The sequence below is a fragment of the Trachemys scripta genome, chromosome 5 (assembly GCF_013100865.1).
Source record: "Trachemys scripta elegans isolate TJP31775 chromosome 5, CAS_Tse_1.0, whole genome shotgun sequence".
NCBI lineage: Eukaryota > Metazoa > Chordata > Testudines > Emydidae > Trachemys > Trachemys scripta.
In genome coordinates this window covers 68,247,717-68,274,807 of record NC_048302.1, presented here as the reverse complement: position 1 = coordinate 68,274,807, position 27,091 = coordinate 68,247,717, and the positions used below count along the sequence as shown (strand labels likewise).

The 27,091-nt window shown below is 39.2% G+C and overlaps 2 protein-coding genes across 10 annotated transcripts in view; one reads left to right on the top strand and one right to left on the bottom strand.

Annotated features, from left to right (window-relative positions):
• Positions 1 to 27,091, top strand: part of CBR4 (carbonyl reductase 4) — a 93,150-nt gene that overhangs the window by 35,959 nt on the left and 30,100 nt on the right. The window contains exons 7-8 of one of the 3 annotated variants that reach the window (XR_004645769.1): positions 717 to 787; positions 5,522 to 5,615. The gene's annotated coding sequence lies outside the window, so the exon portion shown is untranslated. Of the gene's footprint in view, positions 1 to 716; positions 788 to 5,521; positions 6,705 to 27,091 lie in introns of those variants that run through there. The other 2 variants (XR_004645768.1, XR_004645767.1) reach the window with 2 other exon arrangements.
• PALLD (palladin, cytoskeletal associated protein) overlaps positions 2,373 to 27,091 on the bottom strand; it is a 338,505-nt gene continuing 313,786 nt past the window's right edge. For 4 of the 7 annotated variants that reach the window (XM_034770761.1, XM_034770760.1, XM_034770763.1 and 1 more), the window contains 7 exons: positions 24,912 to 25,061; positions 13,861 to 13,955; positions 10,984 to 11,116; positions 8,380 to 8,587; positions 6,698 to 6,863; positions 4,361 to 4,494; positions 2,373 to 3,200 (listed from right to left, as the gene is read on the bottom strand). In XM_034770761.1, coding sequence (XP_034626652.1) covers positions 3,028 to 3,200; positions 4,361 to 4,494; positions 6,698 to 6,863; positions 8,380 to 8,587; positions 10,984 to 11,116; positions 13,861 to 13,955; positions 24,912 to 25,061 — 1,059 coding nt within the window. In that variant the 3' untranslated portion in view covers positions 2,373 to 3,027. Of the gene's footprint in view, positions 3,201 to 4,185; positions 4,237 to 4,360; positions 4,495 to 6,697; positions 6,864 to 8,379; positions 8,588 to 10,983; positions 11,117 to 13,860; positions 13,956 to 24,911; positions 25,062 to 27,091 lie in introns of all 7 variants that reach the window. The other 3 variants (XM_034770767.1, XM_034770766.1, XM_034770764.1) reach the window with 2 other exon arrangements.

Sequence of the window (27,091 nt, the reverse complement as noted above, 5' to 3'; positions counted from 1 at the left end):
AACTGACCTTAACCGTTAACCCCGTCGCCTGGCTGGAGGGGCCCCCGGGCTGCCTTGTGCTGGCCGGCTGGAGGGGCCCCAGCCCTGGCTGCGACCTTGGTTAACCGGTTAACTTTTTAAACAATATTTACATCCCTGATTTGTGCATGGGTATGTATAAAGAAAGTCAAGGAGAGACATTTTGTCTGTGAAGCAAAATGTTTACATAAACTATTTGATGGGAGCTACTTTTAACACACCAACAGCAAATTAGAGGGACAAGCTGTTTTATAAAACAAGTACTCTGGTTCTCAAAAGCCCCATCAGATTTAATTTACTGTGCCAAATACTGCTGTAGTAAGTAAGCAGGGGCAACACCATTGGTATCAATGGCATTACTATCACTTGTGTCAGGACTCTGTTTTGCTGAGTGAGTTGCTGTAGGGTTAATTGTATGGAACTGTTCCTAAATATAAACCAAATAGTAAATTAGACTTTTACTGAACAATTTGATTCTCTATATGGAGGGCAAACTTGCAACATATGGAGTACAACATTTTTTTCCTTCTTGGATTTAGTGTTTTGCAATTTAGAGTGAGGACTGTCTTTCTTTGGGTAAAGTCTGTTCTTACACTAGGATAATGGTACTTCAAGGCAGCTAAATAACGTGTTAGAAAATGTGGCCGTTTGCCAAACAATTCTGTGTACCTACTAAATAGTTGTTTTTTTTTAAATAGAAACATAATCAAGAACTGATCTTAATCACAAGATGGCCTCTATAACACAATTACAGTCTCTCTTCTACTGGGTAAGTACCATGGTTTGGGTATTAGACAGTTCAAATGCAACAATGTGTGCAGGATGAATGGAGATACACATTGAATATGAAACATTTTTAAAACTAAACTATTACACCGTGCTAAAAGGGTCCTTCCCCCATCCCCCAGGTTTAAATCAGCGAAGGAGATTCCCTAAACCAAATCTGACCCTTCTTAGAAACTTCAAAAATCTCTTTATTTCCAGCTCACAACCCTAATCTTGTCGGTCTTGTGTTAAATTTCCAAATTCTGTATTTGGATACCTTTATAGAAATAGCTATGACTACTTTTGCCCAGAAAATGACAATTTTCTATTTGTGTAATATTTATTGATGCTAAACCCACATTATGTCAGCACAACAATCCAAAGTAATGATAGTACTTTTTTATAAATACAAATAAAAGGTGTCAAAATAATGCTAGTTAAGCTAAACAAATAGTAAATTAGCAGTCAAGAAAAACGTGGCAAATAAGACATACTTTACTCTAAAATATAGGTAGGATATTTCTATATGACAGACTGTATGATATTAATTTAGATAAGTAGTGCCTGTAACTGTGGTCATAACCTGCACCAATCTGCATAGAATAGTACTATCTTCTGTGCTAAAGTTTAGTCACTAAAAAAAACTTGGTTTGTATACTTACAAAGAGGTATGAAACAATATATGTATAGCAGTAATGCAAAATATATGGTAGTACACAAACAATAAACTAATAATGGACTTGAATAACTGAGCTGAGATAGATTTCAACACTTTTTATTATAAATAACGAACGATAACCGTATGTGCTTCATGTAAGGAATACAGCATGTTCCTTTTATATCAAAGACTCTCGTACCATCAATACCTCAATTTTTTCCCCATTAGGCCCAATTAAAATTCTTCTGCCCTCTCAACTAAACTAATTGGTTCAGTCTTAAAACTGCCTAGTACAGTAGAGTCCAGTTTGATGTGGAATTGCTTTGCATTCTGAAAGTAGCCTCTATTCTAAAGTCTTCACCAACTGCACGCAGTCCCTAGCCACAGCATGGTTAGTCTGTTATCATACACTAGGGAAGAAAACAAATATTTATCATTCACCACCTACACATGTTGTCTTAAGAAAATAATATAATGGCACATCTGTTTTTCTCCACCTTCATTCTACTAGCCTACCCCCTATGATATGTGCTTTTCATTTAAACTCCAATTGCAGACTCAGTCCATTTTTTCCACTTGCTCTACATTCCTAAAATCCTCATACATATTCACAAGCTCTACACAATCATAAATGTCCACTACATAAACTCCATAGCTTTCTGCTGATCTGGGAATTTCAAATGTGTGAATGGCAGTGTTCTGTTAGTTTTCAGGATCTGTTTTAAAAAAAAAAAACACACTAAAAACATCTATAGTTTTCCCCCTTTTTGCTAACTGTATGTAGTAAAACTATACTGTTGGCATTTTTCTCTTTCCCAAAAGTATCCCTTACTTGGGTGCTAGGATTTATAGTCTGTAGTAGTGTATTATGCCTCAGCTCTCATTATTTTTGCTTAAATTAGCCTTGTAGTATGGTTTAAATAAGCATCCTCGCTGACCAAAAAAAGAAAAAAAATAAGAATTTTTTTAAGAACAAAGGTGTCAGCCTTGCTATATAGTATTGGCAGTTCTAACATTTTAAGGCATGTATTTCCTTTCTCATTGTAGAGACAAGGTATTCGTTTGTTTTTCCTTCTCACTTCCTGTTTTATTCTTACACTATTGCACTTGTTCTCTGTAGCTATCACGCTGCATTGCCATTTTGAATTGTAAAAAGATAACCATACATGTTAATTTCCTTTATGGTCTAATAGCCTTAAATGAAACTTCTCTCACCATTAATACCATGTAGCATCTACATCTTGCTTAGGAAGGAACTCAGTGATAAATACTGTACTGTTTACTTCTGAAAAATCTGGTTCAGTTCAGTATTTTGGCCTTTATGAAAAAGGTTATTCATAAGAATTCTAGCAATATAGGCATAAGGAACTGAAAAGTGAATGTGGTTTTCTGTGCAATGTGAATATTTCTATTAATCAGCTATCTATCCTAATTTGGTAGGAATAAGAAATATATGGTTAAGGTGGGGATTTTTGTACTTGAAGGTGTCTGGCTTTACATAAAGTGACATAGAAGAATCATTGGTCAAGGCAATGGCTTTCAGTGTTTCTGCTTTGAAAGAAAATGATGGATCTGGCAGCTCAGGTCTACAGGTCATCGCTCTCTACCAAGCCAGACTGCAATGTCAGATGAACTGGGTTTGCTTCAGGCTGGAATGCTGCCTTGATGTCTAGTCCTTGGTCAGAAAGTGCTGCATATCGACTGGCTGAGGGACGCACCTTCTTTGGCTTGGTGGTTTGAGGTTGTTGTTGCCACTGAGCTACAGATTTGGAAAAAAAAACAAATTAGGTTCACCCTTCTTAACTCAGATAACAGAAGTACTATAGGCACACTCCTGTACTGTTCAGTTCTTTATAAACTCCCGATACATTTTTTCACTTGAATGGCAGGGAATTAGCAACTCTAGATTTTTTACTTTATGAACTGATTTACATAACAGCCAACCCTGTTTTCTCTACTGCTCTCACTTTGTCATGTCCTTACTGCACAAGAAAAGACTATACATTGTTTGCCTCCACTATTTTGCTGTGTAACCCACCAGCTAAGCCTTCTCAACCACCTCCCACCCTTACTTCTGAAAGATGTACATTGTGACTCCATTCGCCCTGGCCAAGTACAAAATTTGCCATTGCTGCTCCCAAGAAGTCCAGAAAAGTTACTGCAGAACACTGCAAGACAGTCCTCCCCACTGGGGTGAAAATACCAGGCCAGATTCTAATCTCCCACTAATGTAATTAATCTTCAATGGAATTACTAGTGGGTGCCCTATGGAACAAATCAGATTATCCTTGTCCCCCTCTGCGATGTGGTGTGACAAAGCTAAGCAGAGTCCTGTTCAGAGCTGCTGCTTTGTAACAAGTTACACCATCACCACCCCATTATTGTGTGACCTTAACAAGAATAAACATTTTGCTCAAAACAATGAACAGGTCAGATTGCTGTCCAACATTATCTAATTTTGGTTTAAGATCCGTTCACAATAGGGAAACTGTACTGGTCTAAGTAGTAAACTACAACAGGATCTGCCATTGGCACCCATCTCAAGTGTGTTTAGGTAATACTAATAAAGGTTAAAAGCTGATGCTAGCAGAGCATTGTAAGAAGGACCAAAAGAAAATGTCATGCTGCTTTCTAGAGTTACTGATAAGGATGCATGTGTAAATAAGCTAGATGTAGTATTCTAAGCAAGTAAAGAAACCAGCATGCTTGGTTTGTGTAAGTATTTGAAAGGTGGTGAAGTATACTTTGACAGAGTATTTGCTGTCTTGATGAGGATCATTATTATTGTGAAGAAACTATAAACAAAAGAGAAAGAGATCAGTGTAAACCTTTGTGGTATAAACTAAAGTTTTTAGAACTGCTGGTTTTTGGGAAGATTGGTTTAATTTAACTGCATATCTCAGAATAGAAGGCACTTACTGTAAACATCAAGCCTGGCAGTGCAGGACACAATCCCAGCCTCATTCTTAGCTGACACAGTATACCAACCAGCATCTTCTTTTGTAGCTCCCTGAATAAGCAGGCAAATGTAGCCATGGTTATCCTGGTGCATACTAAATGGGGGAGAAGAAAAGGTTATTAAAACTTAAATTACATAACAGCCAGTATGGACATGGTTTATTGTGTTTAAACATATCATTACAAGCCCAAATTTAAAGCAGCACATTTACAGCTAGTAGGTTATATTTCCTCTTAATGAACATACAGCTCCCACTAAAGGAATGAGAGAAATGTGCACAGTAAGTGGAAAATGAATCTGAGCTTAATTTTTAAGTCTGTCGTGTTTTTTTTTAAATTTGTTTTTTTTGCTAATTTTTAAAACAAGTCAAGATGCACAATTAACATCTGGCTAATATCTCAGTAACCAGTCTTTTTCTTGTCCACAATTCAAGACACTACTTTAGAGCTCAAATTTCAATTGCATTTCCAAGTCAAAACTTCAAAAAAGAAACTTTGGGGAAGAATCTAACAAATTTGACCTTTAAGGAATGAGAGAGAGATATTCATAGTTTTGAGAAAGTCATGTGCCTCATAGTCCCCTTTTGTAGATGAAGCCATTAACAGGCCTGCTGTGAGGATTACTTCATGTTAAGAGTACATAATAAACACTCAGGGCTAGATTCACAAAGCAGCCCCTAAAAGGTCACTGGGGTTCACAAAGCCTGAGTTCAGTGTCTAGGTTTCCTATTCACATCCTTGTAGAATCCAAGGTCAGAAGGGACCAGTGTGCTCATTTAGAGCCTATGTGCTATACAGGAGGACAGACTAAGGGTTATTTGGGGAAGATCTGTCTTGCTTTAAAAATTGTCAGGGATGGAGAATTTACCACAGCCCTTGGTAAACTGTTCTAATGACAAAATGTACATCGTATTTCCAGTCTGGATTTGTCTAGCTTCAACTTCCAGCCATTGGATTGAACATTTCCTTTCTGTTTAGATAGATGAGCCATTGTTAAATATTTGTTCCACAATAGTACTTACAGACTGTACACAAGTCATCCCTTAGCTTTCCCCTTATTAAGCTAAATAGCTTGAGCTCATTGAGTATGTCACTATAAGGCATGTTTTTTAATCCTTGTAGCTTGTCTCCAAAACCCTCTCCAATTTATCAGTAGCCTTTGTGGACAGCAAAACTGGATAATCCAGCAGCGGTCACACCAGTGTGAAGTACAGAGGTAAATAACATCTCTACTCCTATGCGAGATTCCCATTTATGCATCCTAGGATCGTCTTTAGTCCTGTTGGCCACAGCATCACAGGGGGAGCTCATGTTCAGCTGATTATCCACAACAGTAATCTTTTTCAGGCACTGCTTCCTAAGATACTTACAGAATGGCGGACTCTGTCCTATATTCTTTGTTTCCAGATGTATATGTTTACATTTACACAATGAATGTGGGAAACAGTCACCTTGGAATGGGATTCACAAAAGCCACTGACATAGGCACCTCCTGCTGCTTGAATCCTCAACTGCAAACCCTCTCTTAGCATTAGGCACCCATGCTGGGTTGGGGTGGCGGGGAGCAACCTCATACTCTCTAGTCCAGTGGTTAGGGCATTTGCCTGAAGGAAACATCTGGTTCAAGGCCCCCCTCTACTTGAAGGGGAGAAGGGATTTGAACTGGGATCTGCTGCCTCCTAGGAGAGTGCTCTAACCATTGGGCTATTCTGACATGGGGCTTTTTCAGCCTCTGCTGTTGAATCCTTCCCACTGTGAATAAATAATTAAATTCATTGGAGTAGGCACACTGGATATTGGCTCTCCCACATCCCAGTTGAGAACCCTCACCCCTAAGTTACAAGAGAGGTCATCCTCCTCCTACCCCCCACTCATTTTGAGTAAGTCCCCCCACAAATAGCTCATTTGCTAAGTGGGCTCAGAGTTTACCTACAGGCTTGTGAATCTTCCCCTCATGGGCGAACCACTGGGACTTAAGTGTTTGTATGTCTGCCATGGGGCAGCAGTGCTCATGTTCAGAGGCAGAAACATAGGGAACTTTCACTGCAAAAATTTAAGCATAGAATGAGTTTAGGTGCCTACAGGGTTTGGGGGTAGCTGAGTGGGGATTTTGTGAATCCCAGGAGGGTCTGATTCTGGGATTTAGGAAGCTAAAGTGGCAGTTAGACACCTTTAGTCCCTTTGTGAACCTTGCACTAAGGATTCTTACAACCTCATAGCCCCTGAAGGTTATTTCAGTCATGATTTACTTTGATCTTTGTCAGTGAGATTAATTATATAATATTAAACTGCTCTAACCTCACTCTTTCAGTGTTGTAAGTAAGTGACTCATTCTCTTTCTTCCAAAATATCTGAGGATATGGCACCCCAGAGACTCGGCACTCCAGTCGCACGGGATATCCATCAGCCACTCCTGTGTTCTGTAGCTTCTCTAGAAACACAGGTGCCTTGTGTTCTTCCTTAGCTGTGAAAACACCATAGAAATGGCAACAATATTTACAGTGACAACATTCTATTACCATTCAGCCTCCATTGCATTTATTCAGTTAAATGGTAGAAGATTTTAAACCACTACCTAGTGGCAGTAAACTTTTAAAAATAATTGCATTAGACCCGCACCTGCTTCAGGGAAGTAAAACTTGTCCTGTCTATGACTTTAATAGGAGAAAGATGGGTTCTAATAGAGCAGGGTGAAATGCTTAAATTCTCAGTTCAGCTGAACAAGACACACTCAATATTGTCAAATGAAAGGGGCTTCATTTTTGGGATCCTATGAGGTGTGCCCGTTAGCTGGCAAAACTGATCTCATACAGATATTATTTGAGCTCTCTCTTAGTTTGGCAATCTAGTCTGGTTTGTGGTCTCTATTATTGCCTCAAGTGTACTTCAGACAAATGTAGTAGCATATCTTTTGGCTGATTGTGCACATACACAAAAGGAATTTGGGATAAAATTTCTTCTTTGCCCAGCTGACCATCAGCATATGCTCTGCACCCTGGCTAATTGTTCACCAATAAAATATTTTAACATAAATAGTGTCATTTCAACTTATTCCTCTTCCATATAGTCTTTTGAATGTCCTGTGACCATGGGCCCCAGGAGCTGATATGCCCAACACCCCTCCAATATGCAAAACAAAAACACCCCACTAAAACAAGACAGTCCACTACCCCCCCTCATCCTATTTTGTATAGATGCTTAGGCTGTGCTCCTCACCATAGTATCTGAATGCCTTCCATTAGTACATTAAGGGATATGATTAACATCTGTCACATGATTTGTTTTCTCATACCCTCTCTGGAGGAGGAAGGACTTCATTTTATCCTTTTTAAATGTTACCTTTTAGTTTCCTTGCTGTCCTATTGAGTTTCAAGCTCTCCTTCTCTCAATCAGCCTAATAGGCTGCTACATACCTATCCGATCCCCAAGCACTTGCTGTATCTCTGCAAAATACAGTGTTAATATTGCACTGGAGCTGGCTGAGTTGTGTTTAGCACAGAACTCAAGAGACGGGGGCAAAGTTAGCTAAATGTTTGGGCTCCATTACTTTCCCAGTATCAACTGGTAATGACTATTCTGCTGGCTGCAGTGCCTTCTGCCCTCTCTCTCTTCAAAGCATGCCCCCTATTCTTGAGTGGCAAGTGGAACAGAGCCGGAGTATCATCATCTGTCAGTTTAATGGCAGTTTTATAGCCCCTCTGTGTTTCTGGAGAGGCACAAAGGGGTCAGAGCATTGACAAGGATCTGGTTCAAAGTAACAAATGCAGTTACACATCTCTTTTCACATTTGTAACCATGCTCTATATGCATTTATTTGAACATATGATAGTTCAAACACTCACCTCCTGGAATTAATGAGATACTTATTTTAGTGGGTAATAATTCCATAGTCTTTCCTAGAGAACTTCAACTTGCATTTTCAATATTTCATGTATGCCTCAAACAATTTTCAACATGTAGTCTTAGCATGAAGAGATTACCTGCAACAATGAGCTCCAGGCTGAATGTGTTTTGACCAGCTCGATTGGTGGCAATGCACGTATAGATTCCAGAATCCCTAGCCGTGACTGGCTCTATGATCAGAGAGTGTACACCGTTCTCACGCACCAACATTTTGTGAGAACTGTCAGGACGAATTGGTCTTCCACTGAGTTGCCAGCTTAGATCTGGAGTTGGTAATCCACTGACCTTAAATATAAACAGAATGGAACAGAGTCTAAGCAATACAGAACAGTAGGGAACTCCTTATTTCATACTGCAGAGAAAAAGGAGGAATGTTTTTGCAAGAAAATTTGTGTGTCTGACAAAATACAATGGACCAAATGTTGCCCTCAGTTACACACAGGAGCGCAACTGGGTCAAATTACACCTTGTACAATGCCATAGGGATCCCAGGTATGACTGACTAGATATAAGCATTAAAATATATCTTGAATCTAAGTAACAAAGTAATAGATTACAGAACAAAAGGTTGGATATCACCTGTCATCTTTTTGAATGTTGCCCTTGATTCTGAATGAGAAAAGAAACTTTCAGAATTCTTTTCTTGTGGGAAATTTACAGACAAAGGACGACAACTGGTTTGTGAAGCAATTTTTCCTTCAAAAAACCAACCCATTGGTAATCTGTTGTTGAACTCCAAATTCAATTCCAGTTATGTATTGCTTATTATAGACAATGCCATCTACAGAACTTTGTATTCAGATGGTTTGAACCATCGACAAACTGTTGAAAGATGTTTCATCAGCAATACGTACTACTTAGGAAAATAAGAGTAAGATATTGTATTATGAGAAACTAATTATGTTTAAAAGTAAACAGCTGAAGTCTGAATTTTAATTAATTATCTTATACAAAGTTACAAGTCTCTCTACCAAGCTAAGTTTCGGTCCTACCTTTGTAAGATTTCAAACAGACCAAAATGGGCTAAAAGGATTGGTGGCCAACAGACGTTGTATGTTTGTTAGATTCACATCTCTGTTCACATGGACGTGCATGTCTAGTTTACACAACTGAGTTGTAGAAGTCATTCTCTCTGAGCTAAGAGAGTGGCTCAAAGTGCCTCTTTTGACTCAATGTTTAGGCCCTCATTCAGTCTCTTCGAGAGAGTCCATTTTCCTTTTACTAGCAGAGTCACTTCACATGAGTACAACAGAGAACTGACCCTTAAACTGTACACTGGAAAGATCATTTGGCCTTTGTTTTTATCATAACAGTATGGAGGTAATATTCTCAACTAACACATGAAAAAGGGTTAGGAGAATAACACTATGGTACTGCTTGTTATTTGAGGGAAAAGGTTATTTCCTTTCATGCTTAGAACCAAATCAAGGTGAACTGGTTCACTGAAATGGGTGCAGCTGGACAAGAAACTTTCTTAAAAAGGAAGAAGTGATTGAAACAATCTGTAATTTACAAAGGAATACTTTACAATGACACTAATTTATATAAGTTTTTAACTCTCTGGGACCTTCAGGATGAAAGCCACTACAGAAGGGATGAATCAGGCTAGATACTATCTAGCAGCAGTTCTCTCCACTAGCCATTCTGTTCATTCATGTTTATTTTTCTTAACAGGGCAGGTGACATGTGTAGGAAATGTCTCTTTTTCTATATACATAGGCACATATACATACAGAGTAGTAGGTTGAAAATAAGTTTATAAAGGGAAGATGTTGAATGCTTTAATGTTTGCTTGAAAAAAGAGCAAAAAAATTCAAATTACTGTGTGTACTTAGAGCAGATGATATCACTGAAACCTGCTGTCTCACTCTCAGTTAAAAAGGGCCACTGAAGTTAGTTAGTTAGTTATATAATATTTTATATATAATATGTACTATGTGGTGAAGAATGTCCCTTGGAGCATTCCAAGTCACAGTCATTGCTTATGTAGGATCTACAATTTGTGAGTCTTAGTTATTGCAGAGGGGAGCACACACTGAGACAAATATTATTCTCAGAGCTGTGCTTACTGACTTCTTGTGTAAAACTAAGGGGGGGGGAAGAAGATTATTCCTATTAGTGAGCTGCCCCTCCCTGTCAGCACAGGGCTCAATGGCTGCTCATCATAGGAGTTGATTCTGTTGCAGTCTGTTAGCCAGGAAGGAACTCGTGCCATGAGTACAGCAAGGTGGCATTACCCTAGTCACTAACTGACTTGCATTCCTTCTAATAAACTGAAGTACGTTTAGTCATGGTTTTCATGGACCTCAAAGGCCAGCTGTGGGCTGTAGGAGATGCTGTGACTCACCTTCACCTTTTGGATAAATCAATAATACAAACTCACATGTTTGAAATTTTGTCAAAGTATCACTTGACTTTCAAGCTGGCTTTATTCTAAGAAGAAATACTGAGATTCTTCTTTACATCTTAGTCCCTTCCTCCCCCCTCCACAAGGGTGGGCCCCAATTGGAGGCTTTGCCAAAGGCCAAGTCTGAATCCTGTGTTTAATTCTGCCTCCTTTGTGTACCTAGAATCCCCACTGAAATCTGAAGTGCATGAGCATTACAGGATACAGCTGAATTTGAACAGAGTTCCCTCTCTGGTTCAACAGAAACACTAATTAAAACAAACTTAATACTTGCCTTGCAGTCCATTCTGCAGAGTTTTCCTTCTTGAACAATCAGGTCTCCGGGAGCCTGCAGGAAATGAGGTCGGAAGAATCGTTCCTGAATTGGTTCATTTTCATCACCACTGTCCCTTGATCGAGATCGAGGTCTTAAAATAATATATGAAATACATTTGTTTATTAGGCATGTCCCCATGTTTTCTGATGAAACTGAAGAACCAAATTCAGATGTCAGACTGGTATAAATGTAGCTTAACTCCATTGGATCCCATTGTAATAATTCCATATTTACACCAGCATAACAGAGCAGAATTTGGCTCAAAAATCAACTAAATATGATTCTCTCTATATTTATTTGATTCAGTCTACATTTTGTAGCAAAGATATGAAGTAGAAAATTATCTCATTCACAATGAATACCATGTTAGGTAAGTCAGTTTGTTTATATACATAGTAATATGTTTTAGATTTCATTTATTCTGTAGTTTAAATCAGTGAAAGAAAATGTACAAGAATTTTGGTAATACTTTATATTTACAGCCACAACTCTGCTTTAGTATTTCATACATCTGAAACCCTCTCTATTACTGATTAAGCCAGAAAATCTGTACTGTCAATAATTACATTTACCTTTAAGAAAATAGTAGAAGCTAAAGACTATCACAATTCACAAATATATTCGGTTCCACATTAGATTTTCCATTATTATTTTCTCTTATTTGTTACTAGTTAAAGACATTTATTTTACATTTACATTAATGTGAATTAAATTTTATTCATCTGCTCTGGAGGATTATTCTTCACTAAACAGTTATCTGTTTGTGATATTTATAATCATTTCCAAAGCAACTCATTCTGCTGTAAGAAGAATGAGAATGTAGCTCATAAGCAACACAAACTAAAGAACAAAAGATCTTGTGACATTAAACTGTTCTTAGTAAAAATAAAAGAACATGGGAAGAAAAATGCAGAAAATATGACCAATCAGCAGATTTCCTCCACCCAAAATACAGTTTTCTGTAATTTCTGTGATCAGCAGTTCTTGCCCATTAATTTATTGTACCCTTGCCTGTGGCTAACCAGTTCATTTTCAATTGAAAGTAACAATATTTCCATTATATAAGTAACTTATTTAGCAAAAAGTTCTTTTTGCAATCTCTGTAAAGTCCTATTTTACTTACTAAATTTAAAAATATGTAGTTAAAAATGAGATTTGTGGCCAGTTTCTGTCCTCTGCTACAGTCATGCAGCTCCAATGAATTCATTGCTTCTATGGCCAAACTCTGCCCACAGTGACACCCTACTACAACAAACTGTAATGGAATTCATTTGGCCAATAATATTTGCATGGCTCTGAAAGTGAAATTCTGCCTTCAGTTAGCATGTACTAGAAGTTTATTTTGCATATCAATCTTCATATCTGACTCCATTTCTTTTTGTCTTGGAGACATACAAATATTTTTGGACGGGCTCAAAAACCAAAAAGAGAGCTCTTTTAAAGAACATAGCCAGACTGATCTCTTAGTGTTCTCTGTTTCTTTGTTTCCTCTTTTCTTTCCCTCTCATGCATCTGCATGTTCCCTTCTCCCTAAATTTTAAGTGCCCCGCAGCCCCAAAAGGCATTTACACTGTCTTCTCTAGAAGCTAGTGACCTGCAGGCTCCTTGCAGCTCTGACCCACAATTCCTAGTGGCAGCTCTTCCTGTCACAGATGAATAAGAGGCTTTTAATTGCAAAGGTGCTGATCCAGTGCAATGGGGATATTGAATATCAACCTATTGATGAATCAGTGGCTGTGCAGTCCTGAAATAGCTTCTCCACTGCATTTACTATGCAAAATGAACATAAAACTAGCTTTTGTGGGCTTAGTGGCCTAATGACAGTGTGCAACACACTGCTGTGGAAAGGGTTTGGATTCAGGCCTTGATATTAGCTCCTTGTTATTCCTGGGCCTGGAACTTTATTGGAGGCAGTTTGCATAGCACTAGGTGAGGGTGGGCAAGATGTGCTTTTCAACACTTGAGTGACCGCCTTTTGGCCACCTCAGGAGTGAGGCTTATGAGAGAAAAATGCATCACAGGCCTCCTTGTCCAGAAATAAGGATTAGGTAACATGAAGAATTCTGAGAAAGGAGGAAATAAAGTGGAGAAATAGGGTGGAGGATCTGAGAATCCTCCTCATAAACAATTGACCAGGGGTTTATCAGGACTTTCTAGTATCTATTTTAATATTTACCAGGGCTCTGTTTTCCATGCAGTATTTGTACCATATATACTTCCTCAGTTGCTAACTGTTCATGTGAGTAACAAAATCCATTAATTTCATCCTGAATGTAGTAAGTAGTGCTGTCATATCTATACTCTGTGTTGTAATTGGCAGCTGATGGCAAGATACTGCAGTGGGCATAACCAATGAACAGAACGAATATATGCCACCATAGCAGACACTTGAACTGGGACCCTCTACTTGGTTAACCAAAATGGAAGAATTTTTTCATCGACCTAGCTGCATATACTGTGATGGTTAGGGTGACCTAGCTACATCGCGCAGGCATGACATTTTTCATAGCCCTGAATGATGTAGCTAGGTTGACCTAAGTTTTAGGTGTAGACCAAGACTGGGACAAGATGCAGCAAGTGAACATGGCAAACAAGGAAGGGAGGGAGGACAAGGATTAAAAAACTAAGATCACACGATTGTATAAGTTGCCTGTTGTACATCTGATGGCACCAAAAGTTATAGGGATTTTTGGATACAAGAGAAGATTAGGTTTCTTCCTGTGTGCCATATTGCACATATACTTTCTTCCCAACTCTCTAATCTTGCCAGCACCTTTGTGCAAAATATGTTTAGCAGCTGCAGTGATGAATGTGTAAAGAAAACATCTATGGTACCTTCTGATATGAGGCTGGCTGGGGGGTGTTCGAGGACTCCGTCCTCTCTGATTGACAGCCTGAACCATCAACCTTCCAGTACAGCTTATTCTGCCCTGTTACAAACATTGAGGTGGGGAAAAAAACAATTTTTTTTATTAAAAATAAACAATTTTAACAGAATAGATTTCCCCCAAAACACTAAACAAACATATTAATAAATACCCAGAGCCTGAAGTTCACTTGTTGGTGCCAACTTTTACAGATGCCTTGCTTTCAAAATCTTTTCTTCCATAAAAAGGCAGTTCCCATCAGAATTAGTTAACATATCAACTGCCAACAATACTTTCCCTGTTTTTACAGCTAGCAGTCCAACTCTGAACACACTGAAGCAATTCTGTGGTTACAAAAAATGATCAATAAAAAGTTATGAGGTCTACTTTATTGTATCCTACAAGGTAACCCTTTCAAGAGGGGGAAATTTCTGCACTCTCTGGAACACAGCTGGTACAGATAGCAGTGAGGTACCTATTGCCTGTAGAACAAAGTATTTAGACATATTGCCATGTTCCTTTATGCTGCTAAATGGTCCAGCTGCTGACTCTGCTCTCGCTGATGGACCATTTAGTAATGCTGCTGACTGTTCTTACCATCAGCATAACATTCACATTGATTCTTAGTTATCTAGTAGTAAAATTATCCATCTGCTCCACCGGCTATAAGTCACACCCAAAATATACCTAACAAACTTTATACACAGAGCTAAGCGCTTGTGGCAGCTCAGTCATTGTTTTGTTTGCAACACTGATGTCTTCACATACAGAAAAGAAGTTGTATTGAATAAAATCAGAAAGCAGGAGGGGAAAAAAAAGCAGTCACCTTGAAATACAATTATTATTGATAGATAACATGTATACGTGCTGCTTTATAAAATGTACCACAAAAGGAATTTTATTTCCTGTACTCATGAAGCAGTATCTCTGTGAGAAAGGTTGTTACCAGTAAAAAATATGGATTTCTGGACAGCTGTCTGCACATTTCACAGCACAGTGGGAAATCTAGGTGTTGGAGTGTCCATTCAACTTCGCTAAACAGAGGTAAGTAGCTGTTTGGGCTCTCAGCCATAGATGGGATGAAAACAGGATTTCAAAGTAACCAAAAAGCTTCTAAGTTCTTGAAAGATTTTAGTTCACTAAAAAATGGAATACATATTTGTGCATTTCAAGTGCTATTTTGTTGATTGTATTAAAAGCTGATTCTCCACCAGTGTCTACCATCTTCAGCAAGACCCCTAAGCACTAAGTATCTGCTTATCCAGGTTAACAGAAATTGCTGAAATTTCTCATAGACCTCGCATAAATATATTGGTTTGGTCCAGTGGGTAAACATTAATGTTCCCAACTACCAAACAAGAGACTGCTGATGTTCCAGCAGATACCAGCATCCAGCCAGGATAAGGATCGGACTATCACTGAGGCAGTAAATTAGGTGATAACGGTAAGACATAACTTACTCCTTTCCCTCTGAAATATCTATAGAATTGCTTGTTACAAAGGAGTAGTGGCAAGGGGAGAAACCTCAAGTTCTTCCAGACAGAAGGGCAGGATTTAATATATCTTAGGAGGAATAGTTCCTGCTGTGGGGCTTCTAAGGTCTAGACCTCCTCCTTCCTGGACTTTTTCTCAGGACACTGCTGTTGTGGACACCCACATGGAGTGCTAGAAATCATATCATTGGGAATTTCTGTGCTATTCCAACATCTTTCCAGTGCAGTAAACATGGTACATGCTTCCATTATGATGTGAAAAGTGTGTGATATTCCTTTTACATTTCTAATAGTTGTATGAGCTGTGACAGATTTGGAGGTGCCCTGTGATAATTAATGAATACAGTATGTTGGTCTGGGTATTGGGGTGTTTTTTTTAGGACTTTGGTTTAACTCAACAGGAGTCTATCTGGAAAAATGGCAGGAAAGAAACCACCACTTCAAGATAAGCCACTGTAGCAGGGCCTCCTTGATCCTGCTTCTGTCTCTGTGTACAAACCACGCAGAGACCCTGGTGCTGGTCCAACACTCTGTGCAGTTTATTTATAATTGAGTCCCACTATCTTCACAGCGTACCTAGCGCCTCTACAAGCAGAGGGAGAGCAATCTCTCTCTCACTGCCTGTTTTTTCCCTTTTCACTTCCTTCCTGTGCCTATCTGGCTAATGGCTTAATTAGTCTTACTGCACTGCCCCACCCACAAATTAGGCACAGGTCTGCCTCATCAGCTCCAGGCCTTGGCTACACTTACCCGGTAGTTCGACGGCTGGAAATCGAACTTCTGGGTTCGACTTATCGCGTCTAGTCTGGACGTGATAAGTCGAACCCGGAAGTGCTCGCCGTCGACTGCGGTACTCCAGCTCGCCGAGAGGAGTACCGCGGAGTCGACGGGGGAGCCTGCCTGCCGCGTGTGGACCAAGGTAAGTTCGAACTAATTCGAACTAAGGTACTTCGAACTTCAGCTACGTTATTCACGTAGCTGAAGTTGCGTACCTTAGTTCGAATTAGGGGGGTAGTGTAGACCAAGCCCTAGAGTGCTGACTTCATACCTAGCACTCTGTCACAGCCACCCTTTCAGCAAACACTTGAGAGTTGTTAAAGGACAATACCAGAATCACTGGCTCTGAGTACTCATTTGGTCTGCTGCTGAGCCTACAGGACTTGTTTTGACAAGATGGGTCAAAGCTTGGGGACACAGAAGAACAAAAGAACTACAGCATGATTTAAAAAGAACCTCCTCTCCAGAGAGGGGCTGTAGTTGTTTGGGAGAAGCAGACTGAGATACAGGACCCTATTGGGGCTGTTTGAACAAGTTAGACCTGTCTTCATTACCATCAGGTAATGGTAAATGTTTAGGTCACAGACATATGTGTAGACAATTTTAAAAAATCCTTTCCCCCTTACGCTTTATTCCTACTACCAAAATAAACAATGCCTTTGTTTTAAGAAAGCTGTCTGATCACTATATACACCAGGAGGGTCAGAGGAAAACTGGGAGGCAAGATCAAATCAGTATCTTAGATGCCTGTATACACATGCGAGAAGTATGGGTAATAAGCAGGAAGAACTGGAAGTGCTAATAAATAAATACAACTATGACATTGTTGGCATCACCGAAACTTGGTGGGATAATACACGATTGGAATGTTGGTATGGATGGGTACAGCTTGCTCAGGAAGGATAGACGGGAAAAAGGGAGGAAGTGTTGCCTTATATATTAAAAATGTACACACTTGGACTGAGGTGGAGATGGACATAGGCGATGGAAGTGTTGAGTCTCTCTGGGTTAGGTTAAAAAACAAGGGTGATGTCATGCTAGGAGTCTACTACAGGCCACCTAACCAGGTGGAAGAAGTGGATGAGGCTTTTTTTAAACAACTAACAAAATCATCCAAAGCCCAAGATTTGGTGGTGATGGGGGACTTCAACTATCCAGATATATGTTGGGAAAATAACACAGCAGGGCACAGACTATCCAATAAGTTCTTGGACTGCATTGTGGACAACTTTCTATTTCAGAAGGTTGAAAAAGCTACTGGGGGGAAGCTGTTCTAGATTTGATTTTAACAAATAGGGAGGAACTCATTGAGAATTTGAAAGTGGAAGGCAGCTTGGGTGAAAGTGATCATGAAATCATAGAGTTCACAATTCTAAGGAAGGGTAGAAGGGAGTACAGCAAAATAGAGAATGGACTTCAGGAAGGCGGATTTTGGTAAGCTCAGAGAGCTGATAGGTAAGGTCCCATGGGAATCAAGACTGAGGGGATATTTAAGAGTAGGTTAGATAAATGTCTGTCAGGGATGGTCTAGACAGTATTTGGTCCTGCCGTGAGGGCAGGGGACTGGACTTGATGACCTCTCCAGGTCCCTTCTTCCAGTCCTAGAATCTATGAAAACCACTGGTCACAGATTCCCAAAGGGAAAAACTGCAGGCACATGAGCCCTGTTGGGCCTGCTGGATAAGAATGGTGGATACATTCGGCACTGTAGACCAGGAGCCAATATAAGTGTGGGAGAATTGCAGAATTCAGTCAAGAAAAGGCAAAAGCACAAGGCCTGACACCTGAGGGGGTCCCCTCAGAGACCAGAAAGGGGACAGAGGTGCGACTAGCCCTGCAACCATGATAAGAAGTCATCAGGAGCAGATGATATTCACCCAAGAGTACTGATGGAACTCAAATGTGAAATTGCAGAACTACTAGCGATAGTCTGTAACCTATCATTTAAATCAGTTTCTGTACCAAATGACTGGAGGATAGCTAATGTGATGCCAATTTTTAAAAAGGGCTCCGAAGGTGATCCTGGCAGTTTCAGGCCAGGAAGCCTGACTTCAGTACTGGGAAAACTGGGTGAAACTATAGTAAAGAACAAAATTGTCAGACACGTAGATGAACATAATTTGTAGTGGAAGAGTCAACATGGTTTTTGTAAAGGGAAATCATGCCTCACCAAGCTACTAGAATTCTTTGAGTGGATCAACGAGCATGTGGACAAGGGGGATCCAGTGAATATAGTGTACTTAGATGATTTTCAGAAAGCCTTTAACAAGGTCGCTCACCAAAGGCTCTTCAGCAAAGTAAGCTGTCATGGAATATGAGAGAAGGTCCTCTCATGGATCAGTAACTGGTTAAAAGATAGGACTTAATGGCTAGGAATAAATGGTCAGTTTTCATAAAGGAGAGAGAGTCTGTACTGGGACCAATCCTATTCAACATATTCATAAATGATCTGGAAAAAGGGGTTAACAGTGTGAGGTGGCAAAATTTGCAGATGATATAAAACTACTCAAGATAGTTAAGTCCCAAGCAGACTGAAAAGAACTACAAAAGGATCTCACAAAACTGGGTGACCGGGCAACAAGATGGCAGATGAAATTCAATGTTGATAAATGCAAAGTAATGCATGCTGGAAAACGTAATCCGAACTATACATATAAAATGATGGGGTCTAAATTAGCTGTTACCACTGAAGAAAGATCTTGGAGTCATTGTGGATAGTTCTCTGAAAACATCCACTCAATATGCAGCAGCAGTCAAAAAAGAGAACAGAATGTTGGGAATCATTAAGAAAGGGATAGATGATAAGACAGAAAATATCATATTGCCTCTATATAAATCCATGGTATGTCCACATCTTGAATACTGCGTGCAGATGTGGTCACCCCATCTCAAAAAAGATATATTGGAATTGGAAAAGGTTCAGAAAAGGGCAACAAAAGTTATTAGGGGTATGGAACGGCTGCCTTATGAGGAGAGATTAATAAGAGTGGGACTTTTCAGCTTGGAAAATAGACAACTAAGGGGAGATATGATAGAGGTCTATAAAATCATGACTGGTGTGGAGAAAGTAAATAAGGAAGTGTTATATACTCCTCATAACACAAGAACTAGGGGTCACCAAATAAAATTAATAGGCAGGAAGTTTAAAACAAAAGGAAGTATTTCTTCACACAACGCACAGTCAACCTGTGGAACTCTTTGCCAGAGGATGTGAAGGCCAAGACTACAACAGGGTTCAAAAAAGAACTAGAGAAGTTCATGGAGGATAGGTCCATTAATGGCTATTAGCCAGGAAGGGCTGGGATGATGTCCCTAGCCTCTGTTTGCCAGAACCTGGGAATGGGTGACCGGGAATGGAACACTTGATGATTACCTGTTCTGTTCATTCCCTCTGGGGCATGTGGCATTGGTCACTGTCGGGAGTCAGGATATTGGGCTAGATGGACCTTTGGTCTGACCCAGTATGGCCGTTCTTATGATATAAGCATGTATTTTTCCTGTCATAACCACAGATAAAAGATTGTGCCTTACACTATGCACAGTAATAAAACACAAAGTGTAATGTTGCTAATGCAAACCAGCTTCATTCTTGTGATTTTAATTTCATTTGTGTTATATACACAGCAAGCTCACTGCTAATTTTTCTTGTTTTGACCTGGTAAACAGTTGGCTATGTAATAACTGTAGAACTTGTTCTGTCTTCTTGAGTGCCTGAAATACCTGGCAAAAAGCTTACATTTTATTAGAACATTTACTTTAATCTAAACAAGCAGTGAATTCCTATGTTCAGAAGGCTCCATTACAAAGGCCACAATGAAGTCAGCATGTACAGTGTTGTTTTTAGAAGCAAATTTGCAAAACAACAATTTTGTATTTTGTATTGTGTATTAATTTTAAATGTATGGCTTTCATTATCGTATGGGACTGAGCTACAGAGTGTAGATCTCAAACCCAACCACACCAAATCAAAATTATGCAAGTCAGACCAGATTATAATAGTTCCTTCTGGCCTTTGAATCCATGAAAACTTGGCCATGTTTAGATATGGGATTTTGGTTCATCCCATGGTTCAGGTATGAGCTACATATGTGGTAGAGTGGTTGAGTTGTATCAAATCCCTCTCAGTTTTATTGCACAAGATGAATCTGTATTTTAAAAGTAATTTCTGTTGTTCTAATATTGCAGCGTTTGTACTTTTTGGCTGTATTCTAAATTAGCGCTCCTTGAAAAACACTAAATATTTTCCATGAAACATTTTGAACAGAAAAAATTGTTTCATTCAAAATTTTTCCATGGAAATTTTCAACAAAATAACTCAAATGAGAATTTTTAATTCGTTCAGTTTCTCCCCTCCTCTTTCTCTTCCCTATTTTTCAGTGGAAAATAGGACAAAGGGGGAAAACAAATAACAAACAAAAGTAGATTCTAATCAAAACTAAATGAAAATGTTCATTTAGACCTGATTTGTTGAAAAATCAAAATATTCTGAAAGAAACTATTTTTTGGAACGGGAATAATTTCTTTTTAAAAGTCATATTTTTGTTAAAGAAAAATTTTGTTGACCATTTTCTACCTGCTCTTAGTTAACTGGAGCATATACAATACATAATATACCGAGCAGCTAACAAGGACAATCAAGTGATAGTTCAGACTCACACTACATCCTTTGTGCATATTGTTTTGAGAGGAAGACACCACAGAAGATGGTAAGGACAGAGAATTTATTTTAACTGTAGTTATCCGCTCTGAGTGCTTTGTGGTGTAATGATAACAACAAAACTGTTTTGTAGTTATTTTCACTTTCATAGGTTGTATTTGCTCAAGAAATGAGAACAGAGTATTTGTAGAGGGTAACTTCTATTTGAGGCAGTTTTTTAAAAAGTGTGTTACGTAAATGCTTTTGAAATATGTTATTCATAAAACAAATATTTATGGCAGAAAAATGCATTATTTTAAAAAATATATTAGGGCAACTTTAATGCTCCTGAAAAATCCTGGATCAGGTGCCCTAAAGAGTGAAGTTACCTTTATCTATTGAATAACTACCACATGGGCAGCAATAGTGCCAACCATCCCTGCATCAGTTTGCAGATGTACCTGAACTTTGGGCTCCACACTCATGTGTCTAGTAACATGGGTAATAAAAAGTGCCAACCACAATGTGGGCAGCCACTCACTGGGAACTGGATGGACTCCCCTAATAAAATTTCACATCGGTCACTAAATAGCTCTCAAAAGGGTAATGAACTTTTAATTACTGCAGAGATTAGAATTGGAGAGCTAGAGGTGAAAGTCTCTGTATCCCCAATCCTCTGCCCTATTTAGTCCACCAGACAAATACCTGTGTTACAATAAGTTACTGCACATGGCCTGTGAAAATGTTGAGTTATAAGACTATAAAAAACATCTGGAACCAGTAAACCTCTATTTTAGGCATTATTATACATTAACTTGTTGCTTGTGGGTAGTGAATTAACTCATTTCTAGCTAAATTTACTGGGATGTAGATGCAAGAGGGCATCCAGAAAGGGAAATATAAGGTACTGGAAAGAATCTAGAATGGAAAACACGGTCTACACTACCTGCCTGAATCAGCGGGTAGAAATCGATCTCTCGGGGATCGAATTATCGCATCTCGTTGGGATGCGACAATCGATCCCCGAATTAACGCTTGTACTCCACCAGTGGAGGTAGGAGTAAGCGCCGTCAACTGGGGAGCTGCAGAGGTCGATTTGCCGCCGTCCTCACAGCGGGGTAAGTCGGCTCTGATATGTCGAATTCAACTATGCTGTTCGCATAGCTGAATTTGCGTATCTTAAATCGACACCCCCCTCCCCGCCCCCCGTAGTGAGGACGTAGCCTAACAGGAGGGTTAGGGAACTTGACAGCTTATGGAATTGGGAAGTGAAGAAACCATCGGTGAGGCATGATCTAGGACAAGATGGCCTGGAAAGTGGAGGGAAGGTGGTAGCAGCAGAGGAAGGCCAGAGTGATAGCCAGTCAGATAGTGAGGGGGCACCTGATTGCTACTCCACATTACAAAAGAGTGAAGGAGAGAGACGCAGTAAAAGGAGGAAGAAAAACAGGAAGGAGTGAGAAGGTAAGGACCCACACCCACATTTACTGGCATTGGTAGGAGGCCAGCCGTTGGGAGGTTACCAATATGTGTAAAGCAATGTTGAATGGGATAAAACACACAAAGCTGAGTTACTGGAGAATTTGCAAAACAAAATTTGCTCCTCAGTTAAGATGTTCTATGCCAGGCTTTACAGTGAACCCAGTTTGCTGCCAGATTATAAATCCCAAATTTCAGATTCCTATAGTGTAAATGCTTACACAAAATAAATACAGTATATGTATATATATATATATATATATATATATATATATATATATATATATGCGCAAGAATTGTATATTTCCTTTTTCTTCTTCCAAGATAAGCTGGTAAATCCTACATGTGTAAATTTCACAATATCAGTCCAAATCCTCAGCTGGCATAGCTCCTTTATATCAACTAACTATATCAACATCATCTGAGGATTAGCTTCATTGCCTTTTATATTTAGATTTGTTTGGCACTCATAAAATGAGGGGTGAATAGCACTGGCCGGAGTCCAGCAAAGTGCAGCAGCACTGTGTAACCTGTACTGACACAATTCTGCCAATCCACTAGAATCCTGTTTTGAGACCCACCCTCTGTACAGTGCTTTAATACATATTCATGTACTATGCTTTTCCTGGAAAGAAGCTGCTAATTTTGCCTATGTTTGCGGTAGCTTTGAGATGTGGACAAATTTCCATTAGCATTAGGAGGACAAGCCAAACTTATTTTCATGTATGATGACTTAACCAGCTTGGAATCCAGTCTTTTGGTGTGAAAGGCTAGTGCATTAATCCACTGCTGCTCTTTGCCTCCACTGAACTGCTAAATGCATAGTAGAAATAAACTAATGCTGGGAGACCATTATATTTACTTGGGAATGACGTGAAGAAAGAACATAAAGGGCTGGGTGAACCATTCAGATGTTTTTCTATATTGCGTAATAACATAAACTTCCAAGTTTTCATCCAGGGGATCCAGAGGAGGATACTTCTGGTTCTTGTCTAAAGTCAAGCAAACACGAGCACAAGATTTTCTCCTTAGTTCACATAGCTGTTTTCTCAGACTCCAAAACAGGGAATAAAGCAGAACTTTTTACTGTATTAAAAAGTAGCATTATTAAATGCCATCAGTTGCCAATGATGATTGTCTGGGTCACATCTCTGTCATCAAATTGGTCAGTAGCCTCTTGGTGATATTCAGAGAAATAAACAAAAGTAGGTACTAAATGAACTTGTAAATCTCATCTAGTGACTGATCCAAAACCCCCCTAAGTTAATGGGAGTCTTTCAATTGACTTGCTTGGGTTTTGGATGAGGCCTCAAATGCTGAACCCAGGAGTTCTCAAGATGATGTTTCTACCTTGGTGCAGAGGAGTGTGTTATTTTTTTTTATTCCAAACAAATCTGCTATCCGTTTGCATTATTTATCATGCAAATGGGTAGGTATATTACTTAGTTATTGTACAGTGCTTTCTGTATGAAGGATGTTTCCAGCTTGTAAAGATTATCCAGGGACTTGTGAAACTATTTATATAATGTGGAAATAACATTTACATTTGAGAGTTTTATCCAATACAGTTTGTGGTATCAAGGTCTAGCTTAAAGCTACCATTTGTATATATGTTGCAACTTGAGGAGGTATTGACAGCTAAAAAGCTATGCAAAAATGGAAGTGTCATGCTAAGTAGCCTAGCAACGTGCATAACAGAGCACAACACTCCTGTTTAGATTAAGTTGTGTCTTAATGATAGAGTTTGTTATTTTACAATGTAACTATTTGAGAGTTTGATCTTGGCAAGGTCCTCGGTGCTGCAGAATGCAATTATTCATTATTTCTCTAAGTTATGGCAATGCTTTGATCTCTCATGGCTTGAATTCAAGCAGTGTTGCCTTCAGCTTGCTAAACTAGGAAAAAGTGGGTTGAAAAAATGACTTCCAGTGTTCTTAGCCTGTGACTTCAGGCATTATGTCCACCGTGTTACTTTTTCAATGTGTGTGATAACAGGTTTCTGTTATGCACCACAGCTTTAGTTTATTAGCTACTGCATATGTAAAGAATCACTCAGATTACAAAGCAATATCATGTGACTTTCAGAAGAACATACAGTGAAGACCATGGGACCTACACATCAGGCTGACATATTACACATACTACATGCTATAATCCTTGGCTTTTGTTAGATTGCATTTCAGCCTTATTATTTTCATGTAGTTTTAGGTCCTGAATCTAAAAGCCTTACTCATAGTGAGAAGCACAGCTGATCCACATAGTCCCATTGGTTTCAGTGGGACTAATTGTGTTAATAAGTGCTATAAGCGGAAGTGTAACCAACAGCTTAGCTGTGTTGAGTTACTTCTGCTGGGAACCTTGCCTATTTTAGCTTGCATAATATTTACTTAAGGCATGCTCTGTCAAGACATTTAGACAGTGTCAGCTGAAGGCAAAGAAATGACAATGAAAAACAAACAAAAGAATCATTCCATAGCATTTCCCCCTAAGCATAGAGGCACAGTGGTCCCACCCTGCTGATGAAGTCTAAGTATTACATACTTTAAGATGACTTCATGTCTAATTAAACTGCACAACTGTTAGAGGAGAGAGTTTACAGGAGCATGCTTATTCTGCAGCCAAACTTCCATTTACCTGGGGGTTGGCAGCCATGATAGTGTAATTCCCATCATCATCCAGGGTGGAGGCTGTAGTGTGGAGAGAGCAGGTCCCATCCGGATCTCTTTGAATTTTGTAGTGATCACTCCTTTTAGAGATTTGCTTCCCATCTTTGAACCAATAAATCTGTAGAAGAAAACCAAGGGTGGATGATCAGACGTAGGTGGGTATTGTCGTCATTTCTCATTTAACAATGGTAGCAACTCTCAATTGTTGAAAACCTCACTAGTGTGGATAGAAAGAAAACCTCTTCCTATCCACCACTAAAAGGCGTACAGAACTGGGCTGGGTCCTGAATCCATGAACTGGATGTAATAAAAGTTTCAGTTACAGAAGCCTAATCTTCAGAAGGGAAAGCACAAACATTTAAACAGGGAAGTTAGATCGGAGGGTAGTATTCGGTTTCCAAAAGTTAGATCGGAGGGTAGTATTCGGTTTCCAAAAAGCAAGTGACAATTGAGCACTTACAGAAATGTTCCAGATCAAATAAATTTCCTGTATTTTATTTAAATCTGAAGTTGGAAAAATAATTTAAGAATATTAATGCTTTTTTTCCAGTGGAAAAAAAACAGGATGGTTACAGGAATGATTATTATGATGAGTCAGTATAAAAACAAGTTATAATTATATTTTATAAGTCACACTTTTACTAGATGCCTATTTATGACCGTAAGCACCCCATAGTCACGTCCCACACAATTCTGTAATAATTTTTGTACAAAACATGCCTTGTGAGGTATCATTTGAAAGCTAATAACTCACTGATTATTAATGTTCTTGAATGATGTATGTATATGGTGGGTTTTAAGAGTTATAGGTACATGCTAGAATTATGACTAACGTGTGATTAAACCAGGCACGTCAGAGGGGAGTTGGTGAACAGGTCTGCCTCAGACAAAGAAATGTAAATTTGATTGTCTGACCAGCCCAATCTTCAGGAAAAAACAATGAAGGTCCGTATTTACATATAAGCAGTAAACAGGCCCATCGAGACAGCAGGGGGACGAAAGAGCATGGAGCTTCCTTCATCACCAGACTCCATGTCATCTTCTTCACAGCTTGAATAAACTTTACTTTGAGGGGTAATCCTCAGAAGAATCCATTTCAAAGGTTTACTGGTCTATCAAGGCAGGGAGGTCTGAACCTCAAGTGATAAGCAATTGAATCAACTGATAGTATACAATATTACTGTGTTATTTGCTTGTAACCCTTTCTAACATTATTCCGTTAGTTTGCATCACATAACCTATGCCCGATGGTTAATAAATTTGTTTTATTTTTACTATAAACCAACTCAGTGCTGTGTTTAAATGGAAGGGTGTGTATTTACCTCAGTTAAGTTAATAGGCTACGATGTGCTTGTGTCTCTTTAAAGGAACAAACAGACATTATTATTTCTCTGAACTGTCCAAGAGAGGGCTGGACATTGCAGCACACACAGTTTTAGGAAAGTCTGGGACTTAGCGTGTGTTGGGGTCGCACTGCAAGTAATAACCAAGGCTGGTGGAAGCCAGAGTGGGGCGGTAGACAGGCTGCTGGGTTCCGGGGTTCTGAACCATAGCTGTCTAGCACACAGATATTTCAGAGTGCAACCTGCATGCTTATAGGCTCATTGTGAATGTCCCACACTAGAAGATACAGCAGAAAAGCACTGTAAGGCATCTAGGGTTTCAGAGCAAGTGGTGACACAACCTCTCGCTGGCCTGGATTGCCTGCCGAGGCTTATCATATCCTTACACTCACCAGTCTGAACCAAATAACCATGAAGAGGCATGTTACTCAAACTCACACTCCCCAGTTCAATATGTAATGTAACAACTTTTCTCTTTAAATTTTAATTGTTGAATAACATGCTTAATCATTCCCCAAAGAGACAGACATATCCCACCTTAATATAAGTGTAGGACTTACAATAATATTTAGACAATAATAGAGTGTTATCAAAATTTAATAGGCTTCTATAGAAATACTCTAAAAATTTCATAGGAAATACCAACATTTTAAATCAAAGTTTAGAACTTTAGAGAACTACATCCCAATTACACCTCTACCTCGATAGAATGCTGTCCTTGGGAGCCAAAAAATCTTAATGCGTTATAGGTGAAACTGCTTGATATCGAACTTGCTTTGATCTGCCGGAGTGTGCAGCCCCCCCC